The sequence below is a fragment of the Microcaecilia unicolor genome, chromosome 2 (genome assembly GCF_901765095.1).
Source record: "Microcaecilia unicolor chromosome 2, aMicUni1.1, whole genome shotgun sequence".
Taxonomy (NCBI): domain Eukaryota; kingdom Metazoa; phylum Chordata; class Amphibia; order Gymnophiona; family Siphonopidae; genus Microcaecilia; species Microcaecilia unicolor.
Window position 1 is genome coordinate 629,776,781 of NC_044032.1, and position 27,526 is coordinate 629,804,306.

General features: G+C 44.0%; 1 protein-coding gene across 1 annotated transcript in view; it reads left to right on the plus strand.

Annotated features, from left to right (window-relative positions):
- Nucleotides 1–558: 558 nt before the first annotated feature.
- MAML3 (mastermind like transcriptional coactivator 3) overlaps nt 559–27,526 on the plus strand; it is a 978,339-nt gene continuing 951,371 nt past the window's right edge. Inside the window, exon 1 of the mRNA XM_030191709.1 lies at nt 559–1,008. Within this exon, the coding sequence (XP_030047569.1) occupies nt 559–1,008 (450 nt within the window). The remainder of the gene's footprint in view (nt 1,009–27,526) is intronic.

The following is a 27,526-nucleotide window of genomic DNA, read 5'->3' on the forward strand; positions in this document are numbered from 1 at the left end:
GCTGGGTTTGGATGCTGTGTTGAGTAAGCCAGGGGACGAGAGTGGTGTGTGTACGTACGTTTGGACGGCCGAATGCAGGAATGTGTCGTGGTCGTGTGTTTCTGTCGCTTTGATCTGTTTTGCAGCCGGACAACATGCTTGAACCGTCTGGATCCTTTTTGGGAATTTATTGGCGAGGATGGAATATACAGGAAAGAAAAAAACCCATCTCATAACTGGCAGTGAAGGAAGCGATCGGCGAATTGCAAGCAGACTTACTCCTCACTTGTGATTCTTTTTGTTGTTGTTTTTTTGGGGGGGAGGGTGCATGGGCTCATTTCAGCAGCACCTTCTCCTGCTCTGTTTAAGGATTTCTCGTTTCTCCCTCCCTCCCCCAGCGGAAAACAAATAACATTCAGCTGAGAGACTGCCTATGCTCTGTCTTATCGTTTCCCCTTTCCTACTAAGTACATTGATTTTTTTTTTTTGTGGATTTTGACATTACCTAGATAGACAAGAGGAGGTGACAATAAAGGTGGATCCCAAACTTCTCCCAAAATAGTGTGCACGGGGCGTAACATGGGGGATTTCGGAGTCCCCGTTGCCTCGGCCGGCAGCAACCTTTGCATCAGCGCAAACCTGGCCGGCAGCCTAGTGCTCCCGACCGCCACAAGCAATCGCACCCCCCCTCCTCCTTTGCCGTCTCACGGTGCCCCCGCAGGGGCAACTAGCGGCGGCGGCTGCACCCCTAAGCACAGCACGGTGGTGGAGAGGCTCCGGCAGCGCATCGAGGGCTGCAGGAAGCACCATGTGCATTGCGAGAGCCGCTACCAGCAAGCGCAGGCAGAGCAGCTGGAGCTGGAGCGGAGGGACACGGCCAGCCTGTACCAGAGGAGCCTAGAGCACAGGACCAAGAAAGTGGGCGCGGGGGGCGGCAACAAGCAGCAGCAACACCCCCTCCAGGGCAAGCAGCAGCAGCCAGATGCAGAGCCCGCCGCGGCCGAACAGCGCAACCACACGCTGATCATGGTAAGAGAGGGGAAGGAAGGGGGCGGGCAGGGCTGGGTGGCCACCCGCGGCTCGGAAGCAGCAGGCGCTTGCTCGGCTGCGTGGTTTTGTTTGGGGTTGGAGGGGGAGGGGCTAGACGAAAAAGTCAGATGCAAAGTTTTCAGCAACTTGGGTTTTTTTGTTTTGGTTCTTAGAAGGGCTTTAGCTGATTGATTTGATTTGAGTGTCGCTTGTACCAAAAATAAAATATTTATAAAGTGGGGTTTTTTTTCCTCCTTGAGTGGAAGCTTGGATCTTGACTACCTTGGAAGTTTATAACAGTAGTGTTATAGAAATGATAAGTAGTAATAATAGTGATATACGTGTGGCATCTTGTATTGATGTGAACAGTGTTTACTTTTTTTTCCGAAAGATCTGCTTGGCAGGGTTGAAATAATAACTTGTCTCAAGTCTAGGTGGACGCTTGCCATGTGATCTGTGCCTCAAATGGGGAAAAAAAAGTTTTATAAATCTCCTTTGAATGAAGAGGGTGACTTTTTTTTTGCGGGGATTGGGGATAAAGCTTGAGCTGTGTGGCAGGCAGTGACATCCACCCAGGCAAAACTCAGAACCGGTGCGTTTCCAGTTAAACGCCTTAAGTTGTAGAGCAGAATAATAGCAAAAACTCATTCAAGTGTGAAATGGCTACGCTCTTCCCCGAGCGTGATCAGGAAGAGAGCAGACGTGCTATCTGCAGAGTTTATTTATAGCGCGTCTGAGTTACACTTTTGTCACGGAGTGGGCAAAATATAGGCAGTTCCGTGACTCGGGTCTGAAAGCTTCCCCTGCACCTGTGAGTAAACTTGCAGGCGTGGGGGCGGAGCCGGGATGTCTCCCTGTGTAACCGTGGGCAGGGGAGGAGGAGGCAGAGCTCGGGGCGTGGCTTGCACTTCCCGTGGCTTGGGGGGGGGGGGGGGCGGGCTGCGGTTGATTCTTGTCTCCGTGATGCAGGAAGCCACGCCCCCTCCTCTCCTTCCTTTTTACTCCGTGTGGGAGGCTTTGGGCTCCCTGCTGTGTGAATGGTGTTTTCAGTTCGACCCCAATCACCATCATTTTCCACAAGGTTTCCTGTCCGCTCAGCTTGGAGCTTTGTGTGCGCTGCAGTTTAAGCTGAAAACCTATGCCCGATTCATTCAAGTTTCTAATCAGAATAACTTAATTTTGCGTTGTTACATGTTTTTGTTTTGCCTACTATACAGATAGCCACGGGACATTTAAATGTTCTCCTGCTGTAATTTGTTTTCCAGAGCAGTTTTCCTATTTTTTTAAAATTTTATTTATGCAATTTTTAATTTACAATTCCAAAGCAAAGCTTTGTCAAGAAATATACAGAGATTAAAAGGAAATAGACATATTATGGGAAATTCCCTTGAAAAAAAAATATATATTTTTTTAGTTTTCCTGTTTATGTTTTTTTTTTGTTTTGTTTGCCCTTTTCCGATTCGGTACTTTCTTATAGTTAGTGGGGTGACGGACAGCTGGAACACCTTGATAGGGGAGACACGAGCTTGGGGATAGCAAGGGGGATAGACGTTATTAGAAATTGCTGTACTTTGGACAGTAGAAAAGAAGCCCAGGCACGATCCATTTTACCAAGAATGAGAAAGGGGGGGGGGGGGGCACTCAGCTGAGAAAGAGCGGTGGTGGGTGGGGCGGGAGTTTGCCCCCCCCCCCCCTCCCCTCTTAAGTGCTATGTAGAGGTATTACAAAACCTAGTGCGCCCTGTGTCTTTCTCCGTAGTGGCTGTGTGTGTGCAGTCACTGTCTCAGGCGTCTCTACAGGAACAAAAGGGGAGGAGGGTTTTTTTTTAGGAGCCGAGACTAGATCTCGTTTTCACTAAGAAAACAGGAAGCAGAAAACCTCACTGCAGCCTTCATGACAATCCACCATATTCCGATAGCGCCTCTCTCGCCGATCACAGCTTTTCATGTTTAATCATTACAATTAATAATATATTGGTGAACGTGGGGGTTGAAGGGAAGGTGTTGCCGATCACATAGACACGTTTGGGAGGGGGTGGCTGGGTGGGTTGCTGCTTGCTGCTAATGCAATAAGGGGTGGTTGGGGGGGGGGGGAAGGGTTATGGAAAGATACTAAAGTTTAGCAATTTGTGGGTGGGTGGGTGCCCCGTCGGCCAGAGGGAAGTTGGGTTTTGGGTGAAGGGGAGGAGTGCACAGGCTCCTGTGGCTGGAACTTCCTGGCATAGAATTGATCTTGTTGAGGGGGAGGGGGGAGGCAAATGTTATTTGGTGTTCCCCTGCTGCACTTTCACTCCATGATGGGACAGGTTGCTTTAGCCCAGATGTCTTGAGGGGGATGATGTGGATTCCAGTTCCGTTTTTGTAAAGATACCGGGGAGGGAGAGGGGGCGAGTGACACAAGCACCTTCCTCAGTCACTCTGCTAGCAAGGATTTTAGCATTTAAAACCGCTCTCTGGGCGTCAGATGGACTCAGGGGAAAGCAAGCAGGAGGCGGCCACAAGAAGCCGCCTGTGGGTTACTGCACAGATGCAGCAGCCCCTCGGCTCTTGCCGTCTTCCTTCCTTCCCTTCTGGCGAGAGCTTTGTCTTTTGGGATCCTTCAGCCCGCATCATTGTCTTGTTTTCCTGGGGCTGGATCTGACTTGAATTCCTATATAGTAGTAACTGTGAAAGGCACGCAAGATGGACGTATTCATTAAACCTGTTCAAACGCTTAAACTACCTGAAAATTCATCAGCTGAATTTTCATTCGCTCATAAGTAGAGGAGTGTGGTAGCCGTGTTAGTCCACAATAGGAATAGAAGGGCAACCTTCCGAAGCTAATCAAGCAATGTATTAAGTTATGTCCAATAAAAAAGGTATCATCTTATTTTCTTTTCCATGTTTTATTTTGTTTGATTTCTATAGATTCTACATGGAATGTTGCTATTCCACTAGCAACATTCCATGTAGAAGTCGGCCCTTGTAGATCACCAATGTGGCCCCGCAGGCTTCTGCTTCTGTGAGTCTGACGTCCTGCACGTACGTGCAGGACGTCAGACTCACAGAAACAGAAGCCTGCGCAACCTTCTACATGGAATGTTGCTAGTGGAATAGCAACATTCCATGTAGAATCTCCAATAGTAGCAACATTCCATGTAGAATCTCCAATGGTATCTATTTTACTGTCATAGTAATGCTTGAATGTTTTCACTTATATACACTGTCAGCTAGCACATTTGCTTATTTCCGATCTGAGGAAGAAGGGCAACCTTCGAAAGCTAATCAAGAAATGTATTAAGTTATGTCCAATAAAAAAGGTATCATCTTATTTTCTTTTCCATGTTTTATTTTGTTTGATTTCTATAGATTCTACATGGAATGTTGCTATTCCACTAGCAACATTCCATGTAGAAGTCGGCCCTTGTAGATCACCAATGTGGCCCCGCAGGCTTCTGCTTCTGTGAGTCTGACGTCCTGCACATACGTGCAGGACGTCAGACTCACAGAAACAGAAGCCTGCGCAACCTTCTACATGGAATGTTGCTAGTGGAATAGCAACATTCCATGTAGAATCTCCAATAGTAGCAACATTCCATGTAGAATCTCCAATGGTATCTATTTTACTGTCATAGTAATGCTTGAATGTTTTCACTTATATACACTGTCAGCTAGCACATTTGCTTATTTCCGATCTGAGGAAGAAGGGCAACCTTCGAAAGCTAATCAAGAAATGTATTAAGTTGTGTCCAATAAAAAAGGGATCATCTTATTTTCTTTTCCATGTTTTATTTTGTTTGATTTCAATTGATAACATTCGCTCATAGGATGAGTAGGCATTCCATCATGTCTCTTTTTTTTTTTTTTAATTTGCCTTATCTGCTTTATCCATTCATCTTCCTGATGCCTCTTTTCTCTGAGAGATTGGCAAAAGTAATCTTGAAATATCCCATCTTTCGGGAGATATTGGGGAGGGACGTGTAGGGTTTGTACTGAGAAAGCAGAGAAAAATGTGCCCCACGTTGAAAAAAATGGTGTATGTATACATAACATAGGCATGTCTAGTTTCCATTTGTATGTGTTATTAACATTGCATGTGTTATAAGGTATCAGAATTTTGATATCTCTTTTATGCCTGCGCTAAAATGGAAACCCTATTTTTTTTCTTTTTAATGGGGGATCTGGATTCCAAGCTCCCACAGCGTTTTTCTTCAGTCTGGAACCCAGCCACACTTCAGCTGAACAGGCAGCCTCTGAACCTTCGTTTTTTGAAACTTTTTTCTCTCTCTCTCTCTCTCTCTTTAGATGCCACAGAGTCAGGGAAACTATTAGGTTTTTAAAAGAGCCTGCTGCTAACTTCCTCTTACAGTTAAAGAGACACTGTGGGGGGGGGGGGGGGGGGGGGGGGGCTGCAAGGAGTGGACTTTGAAAACACGTCTAGAAGACAAGGCATACTATCTGCCTGTGTCCTTTTCAGCCACCTATTTCATGGGGCCTTCTCGTTCCCCTTGGGCTTTTGATCAGGGATTCTTGTTTTTATGAAAGCTGTAGGCATTTTAGCTCCTGCAGCTACCAGCTGTGAACTGGCTCTGGAAGATGACTGTGCAGATCTGGATTTCTGCACCAGACTGTTTAACAGGTCTGCAATCTACCTGTCATTTCAAGCAGCTGTATTAGTATACTGTAGCTGGGAGGTGTGGGGAGGAGACTGTGTTGTTGAAATGTCTTGAAAGGACGGAGGCTGATTGTGTAGGGCGGACTGAAAGGTATTCCATTCTTCAGGTGGTGAATATTACTTACATTTATTCCATTTTTATATCCAACGATTTTATAGGGCTCACAATTAAACTATACAGTACCAAGCCACCCAAGCAGCGTACATTGGCTTAGTGGTTCGGGTGGTGGACTCTGGTCCTGGGGGACTGAGGAACTGAGTTCAATTCCCACTTCAGGCACAGGCAGCTCCTTGTGACTCTGGGCAAGTCACTTAACCCTCCATTGCCCCATGTAAGCCACATTGAGCCTGCCATGAGTGGGAAAGCGCAGGGTACAAATGTAACAAAAATAAACTAGATACTATTGGAGATTCTACATGGAATGTTGCTATTCCACTAGCTCTTCACAAATCCAAAGACAAGAACTATGTGTAAGCAAACAGTTCATCCAAAAAATAGCTTTCCCGTACTTTCACTTTTTGATTTTCTGTTTTTTGTATATTTATTTATGTATATTTTAGGAGCCCTCGGAAGAAACCACTTAAAGGCAACTTCATTGTTTTTTGCCTAGTGGCATAGTCTCTCTTCATTGGGTCATTCCTTTGTTTGACTATTTATGAATGCTGTTGCAAACACTCACTACAAAGTGCTCAAAATATGTGCGTGCTCTAAGTGCAAAATAAATGAAATGAAAACTTAAACATAAACTTATCTTAAATTGCGCTACATAAATCTTGCTGTTGGAGTCCACTTAGGCTTCCCCTAAATTGCGCCCGACGCCGCGGGTTTCACTGCTTTCATCAGGGACTCGGGTTAGAATGGCCCACTTTGAATTCCCAACAGTCCGTACACGCCGCTACGAGAGGCGGCGTGTATGGACTGTTGGGAATTCAAAGTGGGCCATTCTAACCCGAGTCCCTGATGAAAGCAGTGAAACCCGCGGCGTCGGGCGCAATTTAGGGGAAGCCTAAGTGGACTCCAACAGCAAGATTTATGTAGCGCAATTTAAGATAAGTTTATGTTTAAGTTTTCATTTCATTTATTTTGCACTTAGAGCACGCACATATTTTGAGCACTTTGTAGTGAGTGTTTGCAACAGCATTCATAAATAGTCAAACAAAGGAATGACCCAATGAAGAGAGACTATGCCACTAGGCAAAAAACAATGAAGTTGCCTTTAAGTGGTTTCTTCCGAGGGCTCCTAAAATATACATAAATAAATATACAAAAAACAGAAAATCAAAAAGTGAAAGTACGGGAAGCTATTTTTTGGATGAACTGTTTGCTTACACATAGTTCTTGTCTTTGGATTTGTGAAGAGCGTGATTATATTTACCAAAGATTTGTTAGTGTGGAGATTAAAGTGGTTTCAGCTATTCCACTAGCAACATTCCATGTAGAAAGCTGCGCAGGCTTCTGTTTCTGTGAGTCTGACGTCCTGCACAGGACGTCAGACTCACAGAAGCAGAAGCCTGCGCGGCCACATTGGTGATCTGCAAGGGCCGACTTCTACGTGGAATGTTGGAATAGCAACATTCCATGTAGAATCTCAAATAGTAGCAACAGCAGAGGAGTGGCCTAGTGGTTAGGGTGGTGGACCTTGGTCCTGGGGAACTGAGTTCGATTCCCACTTCAGGCACAGGCAGCTCCTTGTGACTCTGGGCAAGTCACTTAAACCTCCATTGCCCCAGGTACAAATATAAGTACCTGTATATAATATGTAAGCCACATTGAGCCTGCCATGAGTGGAAAAGCATGGGGTACAAATGTAACAAAAAACCCCAAAAACAATCATTAATTTTTCTGTCTCTGGAGGGCTCACAATGAAGTTTTTAGGTGGAGCCAAGGAGAATTAAGTGATTTGCCCAAGATCACAAGGAACTGGACTGGGATTTGAATCTGGGCTTCTCTGATTCTCAGCTTGCCGCTCTTAACCATTAGGCTACTCCTCCAGTCCAAATGAAACAAGACCCTAACCATCACTGATTTCTTCAACAGAATAATAAGCGTCATACCTCTTATTCCCAAACACTGCCTTCACACCCGAAACCAAAATGTATTCCTTCACGTCAGCTAGACCAGCATCAGACAGCATAGGCACCTTGAAAACGTACATAAGCATTGCCATGCTGGGACAGACCGAGGGTCCATTGAGCCCAGCATCCTGTCACCGACAGCGGCCAAAAGAACAAGCAATTTGTCCCGCCCCTCCTAGAAATACTGTATTATTCCCTCGTCCATTCAATAACATTCTATGGCTTTTTCCTCCAGGAAGCCGTCCAACCCTTTTTTGAAGTTCGCTAAGTTAACCGCCTTAACCACATTTTCCGGCAGCGAATTCCAGAGCTTAACTACGTGTTGAGTGAAGAAAAATTTCCTCTGATTCGTTTTAAATTTACCACACTGCAGCTTCAACGTGAGCATTTCCAAAGCTTGAGAAAACCAAACGCACCTTTTAGCATTTCCCTGACAATCCCTGCAGTTATATAATGAAGCTGGTAAAGCGTTCCGCAAAATAGGGCCAGCCAGGCTAAGCATAGTTGCCCATACTTTGCTGAGTGTAATTTCATTTAATAGAAAACACTAATCCCGGGATTCTATATAGCATGACTTCAGCTGCACGTACAAGTGCAGTAATATTCTGGATTTGCATGCACAACTTAAATTAGTTAACAAGCCAGTCAGCGTTGATAATTGCCACTTAAGTTATTGACACTAATTGGCATTAATTAGAATTTACGCACAGAACGGTCTAAGCGTATTCTATAACATGATGCGCATAAATTCTAAGTTGCATAGTTGGAAAGGGGCGTGGCCATGGGTGGGTCATGAGCATTTCTAAAATCTATTCGCGTGCACCTGGTCCACGCATAATTACGCATCAGCATAACTGCACGTGACTAAATCTGGTCACCAGACAGGCGCTTGGCGTATTCTATAAACTGTGCAGAAATTTAGGCTTATTCTGTAAAGTATCCCTAAATTTAGGCATACTTTATAGAATACGCCTAGGCATATTTCATTTCGATGCCAGTTTTTTTTAGGCGTGATATATAGAATCTAGTCCTAAGTGGCGCATTTTCCAAGCATTTAGACTCTACAAAGTTTCATAAATTACTATCAGGCTCATTTTCAAAAGAGATGGATGCCCCTCTTTCGACATAAATAGGAACATGGACGTCCATCTCCTAGAGAAACCCAATTTTGGACGTCTCCAACTGCAGTCCGTCAGAAGAACATCCAGATCTCAAGGGGGTGTGCCAGGGGTGTGTTCAAGGCAGGACTTGGGCATTCCTAAGACATGGACGTCTTTCAGCGATAATGAACCACTTCACAGAACCAGGACACTGTACCAGTGACTTCACAGTGAGAATCCTGAAAGGTAACTTTAAAACCATACAAGAACGTAAGACCTTTGAAGTCAGAATGATTGAATATTTTAACACCCAACAGAAAGGACTTGACAAGGGTCTGGGGTTCCTAGCCCATTATAAACCATAAAGCTGTATGTCTCTGTTGAGTGGAGGAGTGGCCTAGTGGTTAGGGTGGTGGACTTTGGTCCTGGGGAACTGAGGAACTGAGTTTGATTCCCAGCACAGGCAGCTCCTTGTGACTCTGGGCAAGTCACTTAACCCTCCATTGCCTGCTGCATTGAGCCTGCCATGAGTGGGAAAGCGTGGGGTACAAATGTAACTAAAATAAAAAAAAAAAAAAAATCACCCCACCCCTCACCTATCCACACCCATCCTGTTAGAATATCAATGATATGCTTTGATGTCCCCATGCATACCTCCTACCCACTCCCAGACTGTCATAGTAATGCTTGAATGTTTTCACTTATATACACTGTCAGCTAGCACATTTGCTTATTTCCGATCTGACAAAGAAGGGCAACCTTCGAAAGCTAATCAAGAAATGTATTAAGTTATGTCCAATAAAAAAGGTATCATCTTATTTTCTTTTCCATGTTTTATTTTGTTTGATTTCTATTGATAGCGATAATGGACCAAAACAAAGACGTCCAAGACTAAAACGTTTTGAGCTAGACCTGTTTGTATAACGAATAGCTGCACTTCTCACTTCCCCAGGATCAAGGTCTGCTGCACTAACCACTAGGCTACTCCTCTACTCCACACAAGAGGTGCCCCAAATGACCACTGGAGGGACTCGGGGATCACCTCCCCTTACTCCCCCAAATCACAAAACATGTTTCCAAAAAGCACTTTCAAAAGGAAAAGATAGACTTTTTTTGTAGAAAATGACCTTTCCTGTTCTGATTTTGGACGTTTTACAAAAAACGTCCAAATTCAGGCTTAGATGTCATATCCAAAAATGCCTTTTCTGTATTTGACTTGCTCAACGTCTCAAAGAGCAACAGTGGGAATTGAACCCATGTTGCCAGGATGAAAGCCCGCTGCACTAACCATTAAGCCATTCCTCCTCTGTTTTGGGCATCTTGCATTTGGAATTTTTTTGTTCGAAAATGGACCAAAAACAAGGACGTCCAAATCACAAAGACGTCCAAATTACAGGACATCCTTGGTATTTTTGAACACAAAAGATGGACGTCCATCTTTTTTCGAAAATGACCTTCTCCCCGCCTCTGAATTTGGGCGTATTTGTAAAACATCCAAATTCCGACTTAAGTACATAAGTACATAAGTACATAAGTAGTGCCATACTGGGAAAGACCAAAGGTCCATCTAGCCCAGCATCCTGTCACCGACAGTGGCCAATCCAGGTCAAGGGCACCTGGCACGCTCCCCAAACGTAAAAACATTCCAGACAAGTTATACCTAAAAATGCGGAATTTTTCCAAGTCCATTTAATAGCGGTCTATGGACTTGTCCTTTAGGAATCTATCTAACCCCTTTTAAACTCCGTCAAGCTAACCGCCCGTACCACGTTCTCCGGCAACGAATTCCAGAGTCTAATTACACGTTGGGTGAAGAAAAATTTTCTCCGATTCGTTTTAAATTTACCACACTGTAGCTTCAACTCATGCCCTCTAGTCCTAGTATTTTTGGATACTAGTATTTCGAAAATGCCCCTCTATGTAAGTCTAAGTGCGATAAAAATATGCCTCCAGAGATCTTTGCATGCCATTGGAGTGCAAGTTTACAGATGAATCCACCAATTTTAAAGTACAACATAAATATTCAGGTTTTGCTTCCAACAACAGACCATAAAGTAGACAGCCTAACTTGAGCTGAGCGTGCTGTATTACCTGGAGCCGGGGCAGTTTCTCCAAATAAGCTGTTACTCGCTGTTTGAAAGGTTATCCTATTAAGAAAAATAAATATAAGGCTAGATATAGATATATATATAAATATATAAATAAAAGCGCCTATTCACCCAGTATCGAATAAACCATCTTTAGACCCCTCTCAGATTAGATTATTCTGCACTTTCAGATGTTGTCCTTTTTGTGGTATCAATAAATGATATCCCCATATATTTCTGATGCATTAGAATAATTTTAAAGTGGAAGAAAAAACCTCAAATCCTAAGGGAACATGCCATCGTTGATAAAACCAACATAAGGGAGGTCCCTTAAATCATCACGGGCAAAAACCTCCTTCTTTTCTTTACAAAGGTATGGCTAATCTGCTCTAATACTCTTAAACAGATGATAACCGTGTAAATCTTACTCAACGGTTCAAACGCACTTATCTTTTAACTTTGCAGTCACTAAGACACCTTCCACGGCCCTGGAAGGTGTCTTAGTGACTGCAAAGTTAAAAGATAAGTGCGTTTGAACCGTTGAGTAAGATTTACACGGTTATCATCCGTTTAAGAGTATTAGAGCAGAATAGCCCTGGTCCCTGGTCCCTGGTCTCACCCGCCTGCCCTTGGTTCCGACGACAGTCCCCCCCCCCCCCCGGTCCGCCACCGGGACCCCTGCATTCAAATCACAGCGCCTCACCTCCGTGTGAAAGCGCAGCAGCAGAGTAACCTCCGGGCCTTCCCTTCCTGTGTCCCGCCCTCGTCTGATGTAACTTCCTGTTTCCGCGAGGGTGGGACACAGGGAGGGAAGGCTGGAAGAGAGGCGATCTGCCGCTGCGCTTTCACACGAAGGTGAGGCAGTGTGATTTGAATGCAGGGGGGCCCTGTGGCGGACGGAGGAGGGCTGTCGATGGGGCTGGGGGTGAGCAGGTGGAGACTAGGGACTGCGGCGCGGCAGCCTCAGGGGGGGCGGTGGTGGGGGTGGCCTTGCCCCGGGCCCGGCCCAGTCTCTCGGCGGCCCTGAGGATGACTAGCAGTCTGTTGTAGCAGAGACATATGTCCGTTCACCAAAATTGCTACTAGCTTCAGCTTCATCTCCAGTTTAAAAGGACGCAACTCATCACTGCTCTGTTTGGCTGGAGACCAGTAACCAGTTCAACAAACACACACACTGTTCTTATAGGTTACATTCACTGAACAAAATTAAGATGAGAATGATCCACTGTCTGCATGATGAGGTTTGCAATAACAAAATCCTGTTCCCAGTTTTGCTGTTTCATTTGATTTACTGAGGAATTGTCATTTACATCTCCCTTCCACGTTTAGGGGCCCTTTTACTAAACCTCGTAAGTGCCTACGTGCGCCAGTTCTGAGTTACCACCCGGCTACCACGTGGCCCAGGCGATAATTTCATTTTTGACATGCGTCCGATATGCTTTTCAGAAAATATTTTTATTTTCTGGTGTGCGGGCGGTAATCGGCATTTGGACGTGCATTGACCATTACCGCTCGGTTAACGTGTGAGACCTTACCGCTAAGTCAGTGGTTGGTGGTAAGGTCTCAGACCCAAAATGAACATGCGCCAATTTTCATTTTGTTGCATGTCCATTTTCGCCCCCCCCCCCCCCCCCCCAAAATGCATTTTTTATAGGTGCACTGAAAAATGATTCTGTGCACGGCCAAAACACGCGCCTACACTACTGCAGGCCATTTTTCAGCGCACCCTTAGTAAAAGGACCCCTTACTTTTTACTTTTAACTGCAAGCATCAGATGTAACTGAAATCTACGAATAATCATCTAGAATTCCGAAAAAAAACCCCTAAAAACTCACCTGTTCAAGAAGGCATACCCCACAGTATCTGACATAAACACCGAATAATGAAATATGGCATTTTAATCAGGAAACGGACAGTTTTCAACCCCGACGCACGATCACACCCTACCGTTTTGTCTGAATCACCCCAACCTATTTACCGATACGTCTTTACTGTACTTGTCACTGTAATTTATTTATTTGTTGCATTTGTACCCCACATTTTCCCACCTATTTGCAGGCTCAATGTGGCTCACATAGTACCGTCAAATGCGTTTGCCCAGTCGGTGGATAACAAATACAAAGTTGTATAGTGATCGTATGAGGTATAAGTGGAGTAATGCCTTATTAACACACATCTGGCTGACGGGAATGCCAGATAGCGTTCATATTGTCTTCCTGCCGACTCTGACCTTGTGCTGCCTTGCGAGAATGCTGACCTGGGTTTCACGCATTTGGTGAGAATTCCTGGCTGCTTCTCTTTCCCTCTGTCTCGTTTTGCTGCTGTTCTCTCTCACTGCTCTTTATTTTTCTCTCTGTCTTCGGTGCTCTCTCACTTTCCTACTTGCACTGTCCTTGTTGAGTACTGCAGCCACCTCTGGGACTCTTCCTTTGGTGTCACATTGCTGGACCTGGATGGTATTAAAAATGTTTCAGAGATGGGGAGGGGAAAGTAATGGCATTGCCCAGTGACAGAAAAGACTTAACACTGTCTCATGGGGTATAGGTGCTACTTGCTGTCCCCAGAGGCCTGTGCCTGCTCTGATGGCTCTGTAGAGGGATTTCTATCTGCAGCGTGTTTATCCTTTGACAAGTCCCGGTGTCCTTCCAAGCCTGCATTCCAGGTTCTTCTTTGGCTGTTCCAGGAATGCTAACATAGTGGAGTGGAGGAGTGGCCTAGTGGTTAGAACACCAGTCTTGCAATCCAGAGGTGGCCCAGTTCAAATCCCACTGCTGCTCCTTGTGATCTTGGGCAAGTCACTTAACCCTCCATTGCCTCAGGTACAAACTTAGATTGTGAGCCCTCCTGGGACAGAGAAATATCCCAAGTACCTGAATGTAACTCACCTTGAGCTACTACAGAAAAAGGTGTGAGCAAAATCCAAATAAATTATTTGAGATTCTGTTGCTACTATCTGAGATTTTATATGGAATGTTGCTATTCCACTAGCAACATTCCATGTAGAAGCCTGCCCTTGCAGATTAGCAACGCGGCCGTGCAGGCTTCTGTTTCTGTGAGTCTGACGTCCTGCACGTACGTAGGTTATTTACGTCAGAAGGAGGCGGGGCCTAGGCCAGGGAAGAAGAGACGTCATGGAGACTCTACAACCAACACAACAGATCTTCCTGCCCATGCAGCGCTTCAGAAAGAGGTGAGAGGCGCTGCTCGGGTCGTTAATAGGGAAGGGGGTCTCGGTGGAGGGGGGGAGCGGCATAGTCGACCTCAGGGGGGGCAGCGGGGGCGGGGCGGAAGAATGACGGGAGGCGGAGTTAACTCTGCAGAAAACAAGAACAGGAAGGGAGGGGGACCGGGGCAGCTAGCATTTTGCTTTTTCGTGGTGGGTGGGAAAGCGGCGGAAAGTGGGGAGCAGCGGGGGGGGGGGGGCAAGGCCGTCCATACAGGACGCCTCGGACGAGCGCCCTTGCCCCCTCCTGATCCTTTGTTTTTGGATTTTGCTGACCGGGTAGCCACGTGTATGTGTTGTGGCTTTTTTTTTTGTTTGTTTTTACGTTTGCAGCATGCGCAGAGCAGCCAGCAAAACGCTTGGCTGCTCTGCGCATGATTTAGGGGCCGATTACCGATGTGTATTGTGATTCTTTGATACATTGTAAGTTTCAATACCGATCTGAGCATGTGTGACTTTTTTTTTTGGTGCATTCTTCGTTTTTTAAAAATCGTTAGGGACTTTAACGATTTTTATTTTTTTTACGTTTGGTTGCTGCATCTGCCTCTTAGATTGTGAGCCCTCCTGGGACAGAGAAATATCCGGAGTACCTGAATGTAACTCACCTTGAGCTACTACTGAAAAAGGTGTGAGCAAAAATCTAAATAAATAAATAGTACCCCTATACTGTATTTGTTCACACCAGAGTCTGTAACCACCTCTCCAGAACTATGTAAACCACTTTGAGCCTACTAACAAGTTGGAAAAGGTGGGATACAAATTTAAAAAAGTAGTAAAAATTGGCAAAACTATTACTTCAGTAAAAGTAACTAATGTTATCATGTACTTCTTTGCAAGTAAAATTAACAAAACTTTTACTTAAGAACAGTACCTAGTTACATTTACTTAGGTACTATACAATTCTGATGGCCACCTCATATTAAATGCCTTTCAGAGTGGTTTTAGCAAAGGGTGCAGTACTGAGACCTTGTAACTTTCACTTGATATGGTTTGTCCTGGTTTTGATGGAGTTGTGTATTTATTGGCTTCTTTGGGTCATTTTTGGCATCAGGTCAACTATGTGTTTTGAATCCTGTTTAGCTAGTGGTTTGCAGCAGGTTGAGTAGCAACCTCTCACTTTGGAGCAGAATTCCACAGGGCTCCATCCTGTCTGCTGTTCTGTTCATTCTGCACTTTTAGCTGCTAGGAAACCTTGTCAATTCAGCGGGGCTTCAATTTGTTTTTGGTTTTTTTTTTATGCCAGTGCATACAGTTATCTCTTCATGTCTCTCGGATTTTGAGTCTCTGACTGGTTTGGTTATGGACAGTATTGAGAAGGGGTCCAGAAATAAACTGGTACTGAATTTGCATAAGACTGAAGTTCTTAATGACACGAAGGACTAGATTCTATATATCATGCCTAAAAATTGGCGCAGAAAAAAAATACGCCTAGGTGTATTGTATAACAACGCACATAGATTTTAGAAATGCCCATGTCCTGCCCATTCCACGTCACCCTTTTCAACTATGCGACGACTTCAGACAGTTGTAAAAATAAATTCTAATTCATTCCAATTAGTGTCGATAATTGCTTGTTAATTGGCAATTATCAGCACTGATTGGCTCACTAACTAATGAAGTTGGGTGTGCAAATCCAGAATATGACCGGATTTGCATGCGTAACTCAAGTCATACTGTATATAATCCGGGGGAAAAGGACTAACGTGAAGGGGCGTTTTCAATATAATGTCTAAATCTGATTTTGGATGTTTTGCTTGAAACATCCAAAAATCAAGTGGTGAACATGGCCATTTTTAAACCTGAAAAACATCTTATCTTTTTGTTTCAAAAACGGCCATTTCCTAGATGTTTTGTGCTTAGTACATCTATCTTTTTGGACTATTTTCAACCCCCCCCCCCCCCCAAAAAAAAAATGTCCAAGTGAAAAACGCACAAAATCAAGCCATTGGGATGTAGGAGGACCTTGCATTCTTAGTAGACTGGCTTTTAAGTGGACTTCTTAAAATGCTCCCAGGAACATGGTTCCCGTACCTTGTGTGCTGAGCACCCCCAAAACCCCCTAAAACCCACTACCCCCAACTGTACATTACTACCATAGCCTTTATGGGTGAAGGGGGGCACCTAGATGTGGGTACTGTGGGTTTCTGGTGGGTTTTGGAGGGCTCGCTGTTTCCTCCACAAACGTAACAGGTAGGGAAGGGGATGGGCCTGGGTCCGTCTGCCTGAAGTGCACTTCACCCACTATAACAGCTCCAGGGACCTGCATACTGCTGTGATGGAGCTGAGTATGACATCTGAGGCTGGCATAGAGGCTGGCACAAAATATTTTTAAAGATACTTGTTGAGGGTGGGAGGGGGTTAGTGACCACTGGGGGAGTAATCGGAGGTCATCCACGATTCTCTCTGGTGGTCATCTAGTCATTTCGGCTACCTTTTTGTGCTTTGGTCGTAAGGAAAACATGACCAGGTAAAGTCGTCCAAGTGCTCGTCAGGGACGCCTTTTTTTTCCCATTATGGGTCGAGGACATCCATGTGTTAGTCACACCCAAGTCCCGCCTTCGCTTCGCCTCCGATATGCCCCCTTGAACTTTGGCCGTCCCTGCGACGGAAAGCAGTTGGGGACATCCAAAATCGGCTTTCGATTATACCGATTTGGACGACCCTGGGAGACGGACGCCCATCTTCCGATTTGTGTCGAAAGATGGGCGTCCTTCTCTTTTGAAAATGAGCCTGATAGAAACCTATGGAACTTTGTAAGTCTAAGTGCTTTGAAAATGAGCCCCTTGACGTACTAAAATGAGTGCTTGTAGAACTGTTTGAAAATCATCAGATAATATAAAGGTCAATTTAAGTTTATGACCTAGTTACAATTAAAAATATGTTGAAGAAATCCACATTTCTAAAGAATGGTCTCATAGAAAGGGGGGGGGGGGGTTCTAGAATGGCTCCTAGTGTTTTAATTTGATTCTGTATTGGAACTAGAGGAATGTGGTATCCGTGTTAGTCCACTCTTAAGGTTATCAATAGAAATCAAACAAAATAAAACATGGAAAAGAAAATAAGATGATACCTTTTTTATTGGACATAACTTAATACATTGGAACTGAAACATCAACTTCCAGGGTAGTTGGAAGTAGTAATATCAATGATTCACTGCAGACTGAAAGTTCAGTTTTAAAAAGATTTAGTGTCAGTTGATTGTTAAAAAGTCATTCTTGTCTCTTCACAGTTTTTTTTATTTTTATTTTTTTTTTGGGGGGGGGGGTTGGAGAGGTAGATAGGTGGGGGGGAGGGTTAGTTGGCTTTTGCGGATGTTATAATGCCGTTGTATCGCTCCATGGTGCGACCGCACCTGGAGTATTGTGTTCAGTACTGGTCTCCGTATCTCAAAAAAGATATAGTAGAATTGGAAAAGGTACAGCGAAGGGCGACGAAAATGATAGTGGGGATGGGACGACTTTCCTATGAAGAGAGGCTGAGAAGGCTAGGGCTTTTCAGCTTGGAGAAGAGACGGCTGAGGGGAGATATGATAGAAGTGTATAAAATAATGAGTGGAATGGATCGGGTGGATGTGAAGCGACTGTTCACGCTATCCAAAAATACTAGGACTAGAGGGCATGAGTTGAAGCTACAGTGTGGTAAATTTAAAACGAATCGGAGAAAATTTTTCTTCACCCAACGTGTAATTAGACTCTGGAATTCGTTGCCGGAGAACGTGGTACGGGCGGTTAGCTTGACGGAGTTTAAAAAGGGGTTAGATAGATTCCTAAAGGACAAGTCTATAGACCGCTATTAAATGGACTTGGAAAAATTCCGCATTTTTAGGTATAACTTGTCTGGAATGTTTTTACGTTTGGGGAGCGTGCCAGGTGCCCTTGACCTGGATTGGCCACTGTCGGTGACAGGATGCTGGGCTAGATGGACCTTTGGTCTTTCCCAGTATGGCACTACTTATGTACTTATGTAAAGTGAGGAGAGTGAATAAGGATACCAAAAAATTATTTATTCACATGAAAAATACAAAATAATATAATCTGCATTAAAAATGACCCGACACGGCCGTGTTTCGGCCCAAAGGCCTGCCTCAGGGGTCTTTGTAACCTCGGTAAATATGACTTGGAATGTATGCTCCAAGGGAAATAATAAAACAAAACTCTCTTGGGTCTCCTCTCTTCTAAAAAGTGTTAAAAAACAAAACAACTTGTTATACTCCTCTCCGAAGAGATGTGTAGAAATGTGAGATATATTGAAAAAAACTTTGGGCCGAAACACGGCCGTGTCGGGTCATTTTTAATGCAGATTATATTATTTTGTATTTTTCATGTGAATAAATAATTTTTTGGTATCCTTATTCACTCTCCTCACTTTTTGTTTTATATCTCACGGTTCCGTGAGGGTTTTTACCTCCTTTTTTGTTTCGGTTTTGCCCTTATTTGGCATATTGTAAGTTACTACTACTACTATTTGGCATTTCTATAGCGCTACAAGGCTACGCAGCGCTGCACAAACATAGAAGAAAGACAGTCCCTGCTCAAAGAGCTTACAATCTAATAGACAAAAAAAAAGTTACTTGTATTCTATTTGTGGATAGTTTTAGTATATAGTGTTTTCTTGTTATGAAAACTTTAATAAAATTGTTTGAACATAAAAAGTCATTCTTGAACATTGCGTAAACAATTTTTTTTTTTTTTAAAAGGCATATTCAAGATCTTTTATTAAAAGGAAAATTAAATCAAAATATTGTCAGCATATATACTATAGGATACTTGCAGCTCTTTTAAAAGCACTCAAAGTGGTTGTATATAAAGATTAAATAATGTGGCTGAAAGAATTGATCCTTGTGGGATACCTGTAAATATAGCTCAGATTCTGAACCTGTTTGCTGTTTGTTACTTTCAGCTAGGAAAGTTAGAATTAAATCAGTCTATATTTTGTTCACTAACTCCAATAGAAATCTTTCAAGAAAAGTATTATGGTTAACTGTATGAAATGCGGTTGTAATATCTAGGGATATTAAGTACAAATGCTTCACCTCTATCAAAACCTAAGTGTACAGAATCTGCTGTTGAGAGCAGCAATGTTTCTGTTCTATATTTTTGTATAAATCCATGTTGATGTTTATTAAGGACTAGTAAAAATGGCCCGTTTCTAGGAGAGATGAAACGGGCGCTAGCAAGGTTTTGGTGTGCAGCGATCCTCGTGTCTCCCGGGCCCCCCTGCAGGCAACCCTCGTCAGCGACCCAGCTGTCCCCCCCACCCCCCTCCAGGCACCTGTCCGCTCCGTGATGCGGGTTGCGTATGCAACATGGCCGCCGAGGGGCAGGGGGAGATCGCGTTTCGAGCCTCCTGTCCCCCAGGCCCCCCTGCAGCCACCCATTGTAAGCGACCCAGCTGTCCCCCAACCCACCTCCAGGCACCTGTGTGCTCCGTGATGCGGGTTCCGTATGAAAAATGGCCGCCGAGGGGCAGGTGGAGATCGCGCTTCGTGGAGTGTCAGTGCTCCACCCTCGTCGTCATCATGTTGTGACGCGAGGGCGGGGCACACAGTCGGGGGCAAAAAGGATATCTCGATGCCTCACACTTCCGGTTGAGGCTTCATTTAGAACGTTGGGGTTGCGAATTATGTGCGGAAGGGACGTGGCTGACGGCGGGTCTATGAGTGACAGTGAGTGGTGCATGAGTGACGGTGAGTGGTGCTGACAGCCTAGCCTACCAACAGTGCAGGGCTTCAGTGTTTCCCTGCCACAGAGTGAGCTTCAGAATGTTGGAGGTGAGAATTATTTATATAGACAGTCTTACTTTCTAAAAAAAAAAAAAAAAAAGTTTGCCAATTGTAACAATACTGATTTTTCTAGAACTTTAGCAAGGAATGGTAATGAAGATATTGATCTAAATTTTAAAAGATATTAATTATTAATAGCTCCATTCTTAGAACAAGACGAACCACTGACATCTTAAACTGACAGGGAACAGTAGCCATTTGCAAAGACGTATTAAGTAGTTTAGCCAGATATTGAGCAATATCATCCCTCGTTGCCTTTATCACTGCAGGAGAGCAAGACATTTTTGAATTCATAGATTGCAGTAGCCAGTCTGTAGTGAAAACTTAGTCTAGTCTTCAGGTGTAGAGTCTAATACAGTTTTTAAAGAGGCAGCTATCTTTTTTTTAGAAAAGTAAGAAGGCCTAGTCGGATTCACAGAGTTCTTTTATTGATCCAAAGTAATTTAAACTTGTTCTAAGTCAGATGGTAGCTTAGTTGCCCTTTCGAAAGTTGAATGTAGCCTCAGTAGGTTTCCTTACTGTCTTGACTCTAGTTGTTAACTCAAATTTTATCATGTTATGATCACTGTTGCCCAGCGTATCCAACTGTTACCTCTCGCTCCAAGTCCTTCATTCAACTAAGGACTAGATCTAAACTAGCTCCCTCCTCTTATCGGTTCCTGGTCTAGTTGCTCCATGAAGCAGTCATTTATTTCATCTAGAAATTTACTGTGCTTGATCCCCTGAAGCAGCTGAAGGTGAAAAGAGTGGCCCTTGGTGGTATTTAGAATGTACACAAGAACATAAGAGTAGCCATATTGGGTCAGACCAATGGCCCATCTAGCCCAATATCCTGTTTTCCAAACAGTGGCCAAGCCAGGTCACAAGTACCTGGCAGAAACCCAAATCATGGCAACGCTCCATACTACAAATCCCAGGGCAAACAGTTGCTTCCCATGTCTGTCTCAATAGCAGACTATGGACTTTCCCTGCAGGAATTTATCCAAACCTTTTTTTAAACCCAGATACGCTGACCGCTGTTACCCCATCCTCCGGCAAAGAGTTCCAGAGCTTAACTATTCGTTCAGTGAAAAAATATTTCCTCCTATTTGTTTTAAAAGTATTTCCATGATTTTTCTCGTGCATATTCTTGTGAGTATCCTGAAAACCTGTGCCCCAAGGACTGGGTTGAGAATTACTGGCCTAGGGATATCCTTGTCTGCCTTGTGAAGGTCCCGTATTTTTCTTGCAGAGGCAAGGGAGCAGCGTGGTCAACAGGACACTTCCAAACAATTCCAAGGATGCGTTTGTGTCTTTCCTCTTCATTAGCTTTTCTTTTAAATACACACACCATTGTCTCACTCATTTCAGGCTTTATTTGGTTCACTTTCTTCAACTCCATCAACTGGCGTTTACCAAGTACAGCTCAGCACTATTTGTTTACTCACCTATCATTTATAATTTCTTTATTAATTTTCAAAATAAACAGGAGCTCACAAAATGGTCCAAAGTGCTCATGTACAAACATGTCAAAAACATGAGCTCACAAACGAGAGTCAACAACCACAAGTCCAAATTGAGAGAATCATGAACAGAGTAAAGAGAAGGAAAGAGAAGCGGAAAAAGAAAATAAAAGGGAGGAGGGATGGAGGTTACAAAACAGAGCATAGGGCATATACACCTGGTTCACCACACAGCGTGTGACAGAGTTGAAATATGACACTAGCGGCAACCATTTCTCTCTATACTGAGCAAAACGAGGTGAGTTCTTGGCGAGATGCATTTCGTACTCATACATTTGAAACAATAAGCCCCACCACTCCTGGGAGGTGGCTTGAAATAAGGATTTCCAATGTGTCAAGATCACCTTCAATGCTAAAGATATCATGGTATTAATAAGACACTAGCATTGTTCTTCAAGTAACACAAATTTAAAGGTGATTGAGCCAGGGAGATGGAAAATGTCTACCAGCTGTGACCATATTTCAGCCCAATACTGTTGAATGCATACACAGTATAAGATATCAAACATATAAACGACGAGTGACCGTACTCACTGCAAATGCGCAGTAGAGACTTCCCTCTCTGTCCCGCCCCCGCGTCAATACGTGATGACGGGGGGGGCGGGACAGAGAGGGAAACTGCGCCGCCGATGTTGCTACCGCTCCCCCCCCCCCCACTCGGAGTCGCCGCCGCCACCCCTCCACCCGGCCCGGGCCCTCTCTTCCCTTCTGAACTTACAGATCCATTCACCGAACGCAGCAACGCACATCAGCTGAGCTGCAGTGAGCCCTTCCTTCTTTGCCTGTGGCCCCGCCCTCCTGTGACGTAACGTCAGCGAGGGCGGGACACACACAGGCAGAGAAGGAAGGGGCAGCTCAGCTGATGTGCGTTGCTGCGTTCGGCGAATGGATCTGTAAGTTCAGAAGTGAAGAGAGGGCCCGGGCCAGGTGGAGGGGTGGCGGCGACGACTTCGAGGGGCGACTTTGCGGGGGGGAGGGGAGCGGTGGTGACCGCGGGGGGAGGAAAACCTCTATACCAGCCCGTTTTTACGGGCTCAACGGCTAGAAAGTATATAAGATGCTTGATGTTACCCACTTGTGCATGACAAGACCAACATAGGTTATATTCAATATGCTTTTGGATATATTCCTTGGATGGCTTTTGTGTTTTTATGTGATTCATTCAGTGTGTTTTTTATATATATATATTTTTTTAAATGTGTTTTTATTGTTATATGTACAGTTTAAGCTTTATGTTTACATAGTTATATACTATTTATGATTTTATGTTTGATTTTATACATTTCCGTGGCCCTATATTTAATGTGTCTTATTTTAACTTGTAGACTCTTGAGGCAGGTGGCGTTCGCCAAAACACGGTGCCGTGTCGCGTCTTATTATATTAAAGAATATTTTGCCATCTCTCGTCTCCTTGGATTTGTAAGCTCCTTTGAGCAGGGACTGTCCTTCTTTGTTAAACTGTACAGTGCTGCGTAACCCTAGTAGCGCTTTAGAAATGTTAAGTAGTAGTAGTAGTAGTTTGGAAGTGTCCTGTTGATCACGCTACTCCCTTGCCTCTGCATTTCTTCTCGTAGCGGATCCAGTTTCTCCAATTCTGTGGCTTTTTTTTCCGTCCCGTGTTTTTCTTCATCTGTTTGTTTCTGTGTCTCTGGCCTGCTGTAAGGGCTGTTTTCCTCCCCTGCTTGCAGTTTCGTTTTGCATGTGAAAGTTCTGAGGCGTGTACATGACAGCGAAATACAATCACAGGTCTTGGGCTTTCTATACTTCTAGTTGTAAAATGAAGTGGCAGAGGAAAACAAGTAGTGGGATGAATATTTCACAGGCCTTCGAAACCTGCTTAGTACTTCTGTGGTGGTTTTCTGCAAGCATTAGCATATAAACCTGGAAGTTATTTGCCATAGGCGCTGGGGCTTTGCTTTTGTGTGGTTGTGAGAATATGTAAATGATAAAGAAAAAGGTGGGGGCTAAACAGGAAGGAGCCACACAGGATCACGTGTGCCACCCTCACCCTCTTTTCTTTTGTTCACTGGGGTATTTTGTCCACTCTGGGGTATTTGAGCTGGTGCACCCAGCAAAAGCAGAAGAGGCCAGTGGATAAAGGCTCATGCTGTGGAAGGCATTATACCTTCCCCCCCCCCCCCCCCCAATGATCTGAGATTCAGCATGCAAGGCATAAGAGGGTTTTGGCATGCTGCTGTTTTGGTTCCAGGGTTGGCCTCTTGATTCAGCTGCACAAGCTGCTGTCATTTAGGTCTCCCAGGCCAGTGAGGCCTATAAACCTTTGGAGGAGGGAAACAGCTGGGTGGGAGAGGGAGTGGAATTTAAGACTGACTTGGGGGCAACCCCTGCTGGTTTAGGAGCAGCCCTGATGGCTCAGTTTGGCAGGAATGGGATGCCTCCTGACAGAGGATCAGGGAGGAACCAGGCATTCTGAGCACTTTAGGGTAAAAAAAACTCTGATGAAATCCCAAAATTTGGGCAGGGAGCTGCGACTCTCAATGCCCCAACACTTTAGAAGTGATTTTTTTTTTTTTTGCTTGTGTAGTAGTAGAATATATATAAAAATGAAAGTCCTGACATCTTTTATGTTATACTAGTAAAAAAGGCCCCTTTCTAACACAAATGAAAAGAGCGCTAGCAAGGTTTTCCTCGGAGTGTGTATGTTTGAGAGAGTGTATGTGAGAGTGACTGTGTGTGAGAGAGAGAGTGAATGTGCAAGTGTGTGTGTGTGTGTGTGAGAGAGAGAGAGTGAGTCTGTGAGAGAGAGAGTGTGTGTGAGAGAATGAGTGTGTGCAAGTGCGTATGTGAGACACAGTATGTGTGAGAGAGTGTGTGTTTCACACAGATACAGTGTGTGCGAGAGAGAGAGAGTGTGTGACACAGACTCTCTGTGAGACTGAGTGTATGAGACCAAGAGAGTGTGTGTGAGTGACTGTGTGACAGAGAGTGAATGTGATACAGTGTGAGACACAGAGTGTGTGAGAGACAGTGTGTGAGAGTGAGAGAGAGAAAGACATTGACTGTGAGAGAGAGAGAGAGAGAGTGTGTGTGTGACAGAGATACCTCCCCCCCCCTCTGGTGTCAGCCCCCCCTCTCTCTCTGGTGTCTGAGTGTTACTGTGCAGGACGCTGAGCTCTGGCTGTGCTTCAAGGAACTGACCAATCCTATTTAATAGAATGCACCTCCAACATTCTGAAGCCGAGAAACCTCGTGTGGTTGGTCACTTCTGCTTGTGATGAACCCGGAAGTACGTGATGTCAATTCAGGAGATGGATACAGAGAGCAGGAATGCCTCAGCCATGCAGTCAGCTTCAGAATGTTGGAGGTGCGTTTTATTATATAGGATTATGACTAAAAATCAGAACAGGCTACCTTGAATTGAACCCAGCATTTAAAGTATCACTAGACTTTTCACTTCTGACAGTTAAAGGCATAAGAAATGGATCTCAGATGTTGGGAAATTTTTGTCTGTCTTCTTGGGGAGGATCCTGTTGCTGATTTCCGCATACATAGGACCTCCAAGAGTGAGGATACCTGAGAGAATTGTTTCTACCCATTCTATTAAAACATTTCGTAGCCATTGGGTTTCCTAATAGCTAATGTTAAATTAACACTGCTAATAGCTAACTTAGGGGCCCTTTTACTAAGGTGCGCTGAAAAATGGCCTGTGCTAGTGTAAGCGCGTGTTTTGGATGCGCGCAGATCCATTTTTCAGCACAACTGTAAAAAAAAAAAACCTTTTTAAAATTTTAGCTGAAAATGGACATGTGGCAAAATGAAAATTGGCGCGTGTCCAATTTGGGTGTGAGACCTTACTTGCTACCCATTGACTTAGCGGTAAGGCCTCACGCGTTAACTGGGCGGTAATGGTCTACGCGCATAGAATGGCTTTTACTGCCCGGTTACCGCCGCGCGCTAGAAAATAAAAATTGTCCTCATTTTCTTTTTTTTTTTTTTCTACATTTATTTGTATTTCACTGAATATTATTGGCAATATATGTATTTTTTTAGTGTCCCTTTCAACGTTTTGTGATTTTTGAATTGCGTGTTCGGCTTACAGATTGTTTTATTGCTAATCAACGTAGACACCGGTCTTTAAACATTTCATGTTTTATGATCATAATTTGTTGACAATTGTATACGTGTTATTGTTTTGAATAGACCCCTGACGCAGGCGTTTAACACCGAAACACAGCTTGTGTCGGATCCATCAATAGAGGATTGTGACTTAACCCAATCTTGGCGGCCCTTGAAGCTGGTTTTGACTGCATATCAGTTGGGTCCAAAAATTCCCGCCAAACTGTGTGGTGAAAATATTGGCAGAAGGAGACTTCAGTTTGGTAATTTTCCAGAAAAGCCAAAAGCTCTAGATTTTCACTCCTGTGGGTTAACGTTTTTCTCCTTTATAGATGAAAGGTTAGGGGCTCTTTTACTAAAGCACCTTAAGAGTCAATGCATTTTTAAACACAGGAATAAATATTTATCGCAGAATGCTAATCATGGATTTTTAATATTGTTTTTAAAAAAACTTTTGAGAGGGGGATATCATGGGCAGGGAACGGGCATGTAAGTGTTATCCAGCTAGTGCTTTATGTATTTATTACATTTGTATCCCACATTTTCCCACCTATTTGCAGGCTCAATGTGGCTTACATAGTACACCATTATGAACAAATACAGAGTGAAGTTATGGTAAATTTCATGTGTGACAGACACATTGGGAATCATAAGGAGAAGGAGTTAGGTTAAGTCCAGTACGAGCTTTTATTTTGTTGTGTTGCAGGGTTGAGACATTTAAGTTGGATCGTTAGGGTATGCCTTTTTGAACAGGTTAGTTTTTAGGAGTTTCTGGAAAATTAGGTGGTCATACATTGTTTTCATGGCACTTGGTAATGCGTTCCATAGTTGTGTGCTTATATAAGAGAAGCTGGATGCATAGGTTGATTTGTATTTGAGTCCTTTGCAGCTTGGGTGGTGGAGATTTAGGTATGTTCATGTTGATCTTGTTGCGTTTCTGGTTGGTAGGTCTATGAGGTCTTGTCATGTATCCTGGGGCATTGCCGTAGATGATTTTATGAACCAGCACGCAAATTGTGGTTAACACAGAAGCACTGTGGACTAGATTCTATTTATCATGCCTAAAAAAACGGTGCCGAAACGAAATACGCCTAGGCGTATATGCCGAGCGCCCGTCTGTGTGACTAAATTTAGTCACAGGCAGTTACGCCAAGTAAACCTTGATGTAAATGCTGATGACTAAATTAGGCATAGACTGGGTGTATTCTATAACACGCATAGATTTTAGAAATGGCCATTCCATGCCCATTCCACTCCTTTTTCAACTATGGGCCTGTATACTAAGGTGTGCTAAAATATTTAGCATGCGCTAAAAATTAGCACACTCTAAAAACATTAGTGCGTCTATAGCACAGCTTCGTAAACAGGGTCCTACAGTATGTGACTTAGAATTTACGCACATCGCATTATAGAATATGCTTAGACGGTTCTGTGCGTAAATTCTAATGAATTCCAATTAGTATCAACAATTTCCATAGGAAATGACAGCAGATAAAGACCTGAACGTTCCATCCAGTCTGCCCTTGACCACAAGCTCGGTCTTTTACATCGGATAATTGAGACTGTACCGTACTTGTAAATTATACAAAGCTTTCAGATACAGGAGAGCTTCGTTTTAAGGAACACTCGGGTACAGTGGACTAAATTTTTAGTCTCGCTTGACAGAATAGGACATCCAATGTATTTCAGTTTGGTTTTAGTGGACTCAGCTATAGTGGACTTTCAGTTATAAGAGGCCATTAAGTGGCAATTATCGGCGCTTGATTGGCGTCTTAATTTAGTTGCTCACGCATATCCAACATACGACTGGATTTGCACGTGCTGCTTAAGTCACGCTATATAGAAGCCAGGGGTTAATGCTTTCTAAATAGGAGACAGTAAGTGCTCCTCCATTTAACATTTTTCAGGTAACGGATGCTAATGCGAACGTTAGTGCATGACCTGAAAAAAATGTTGAAAATGCTTTAAATACTGCCGTGCTAGACGTGGGCTTGGTACACAGGAAAATCCCACGTTAA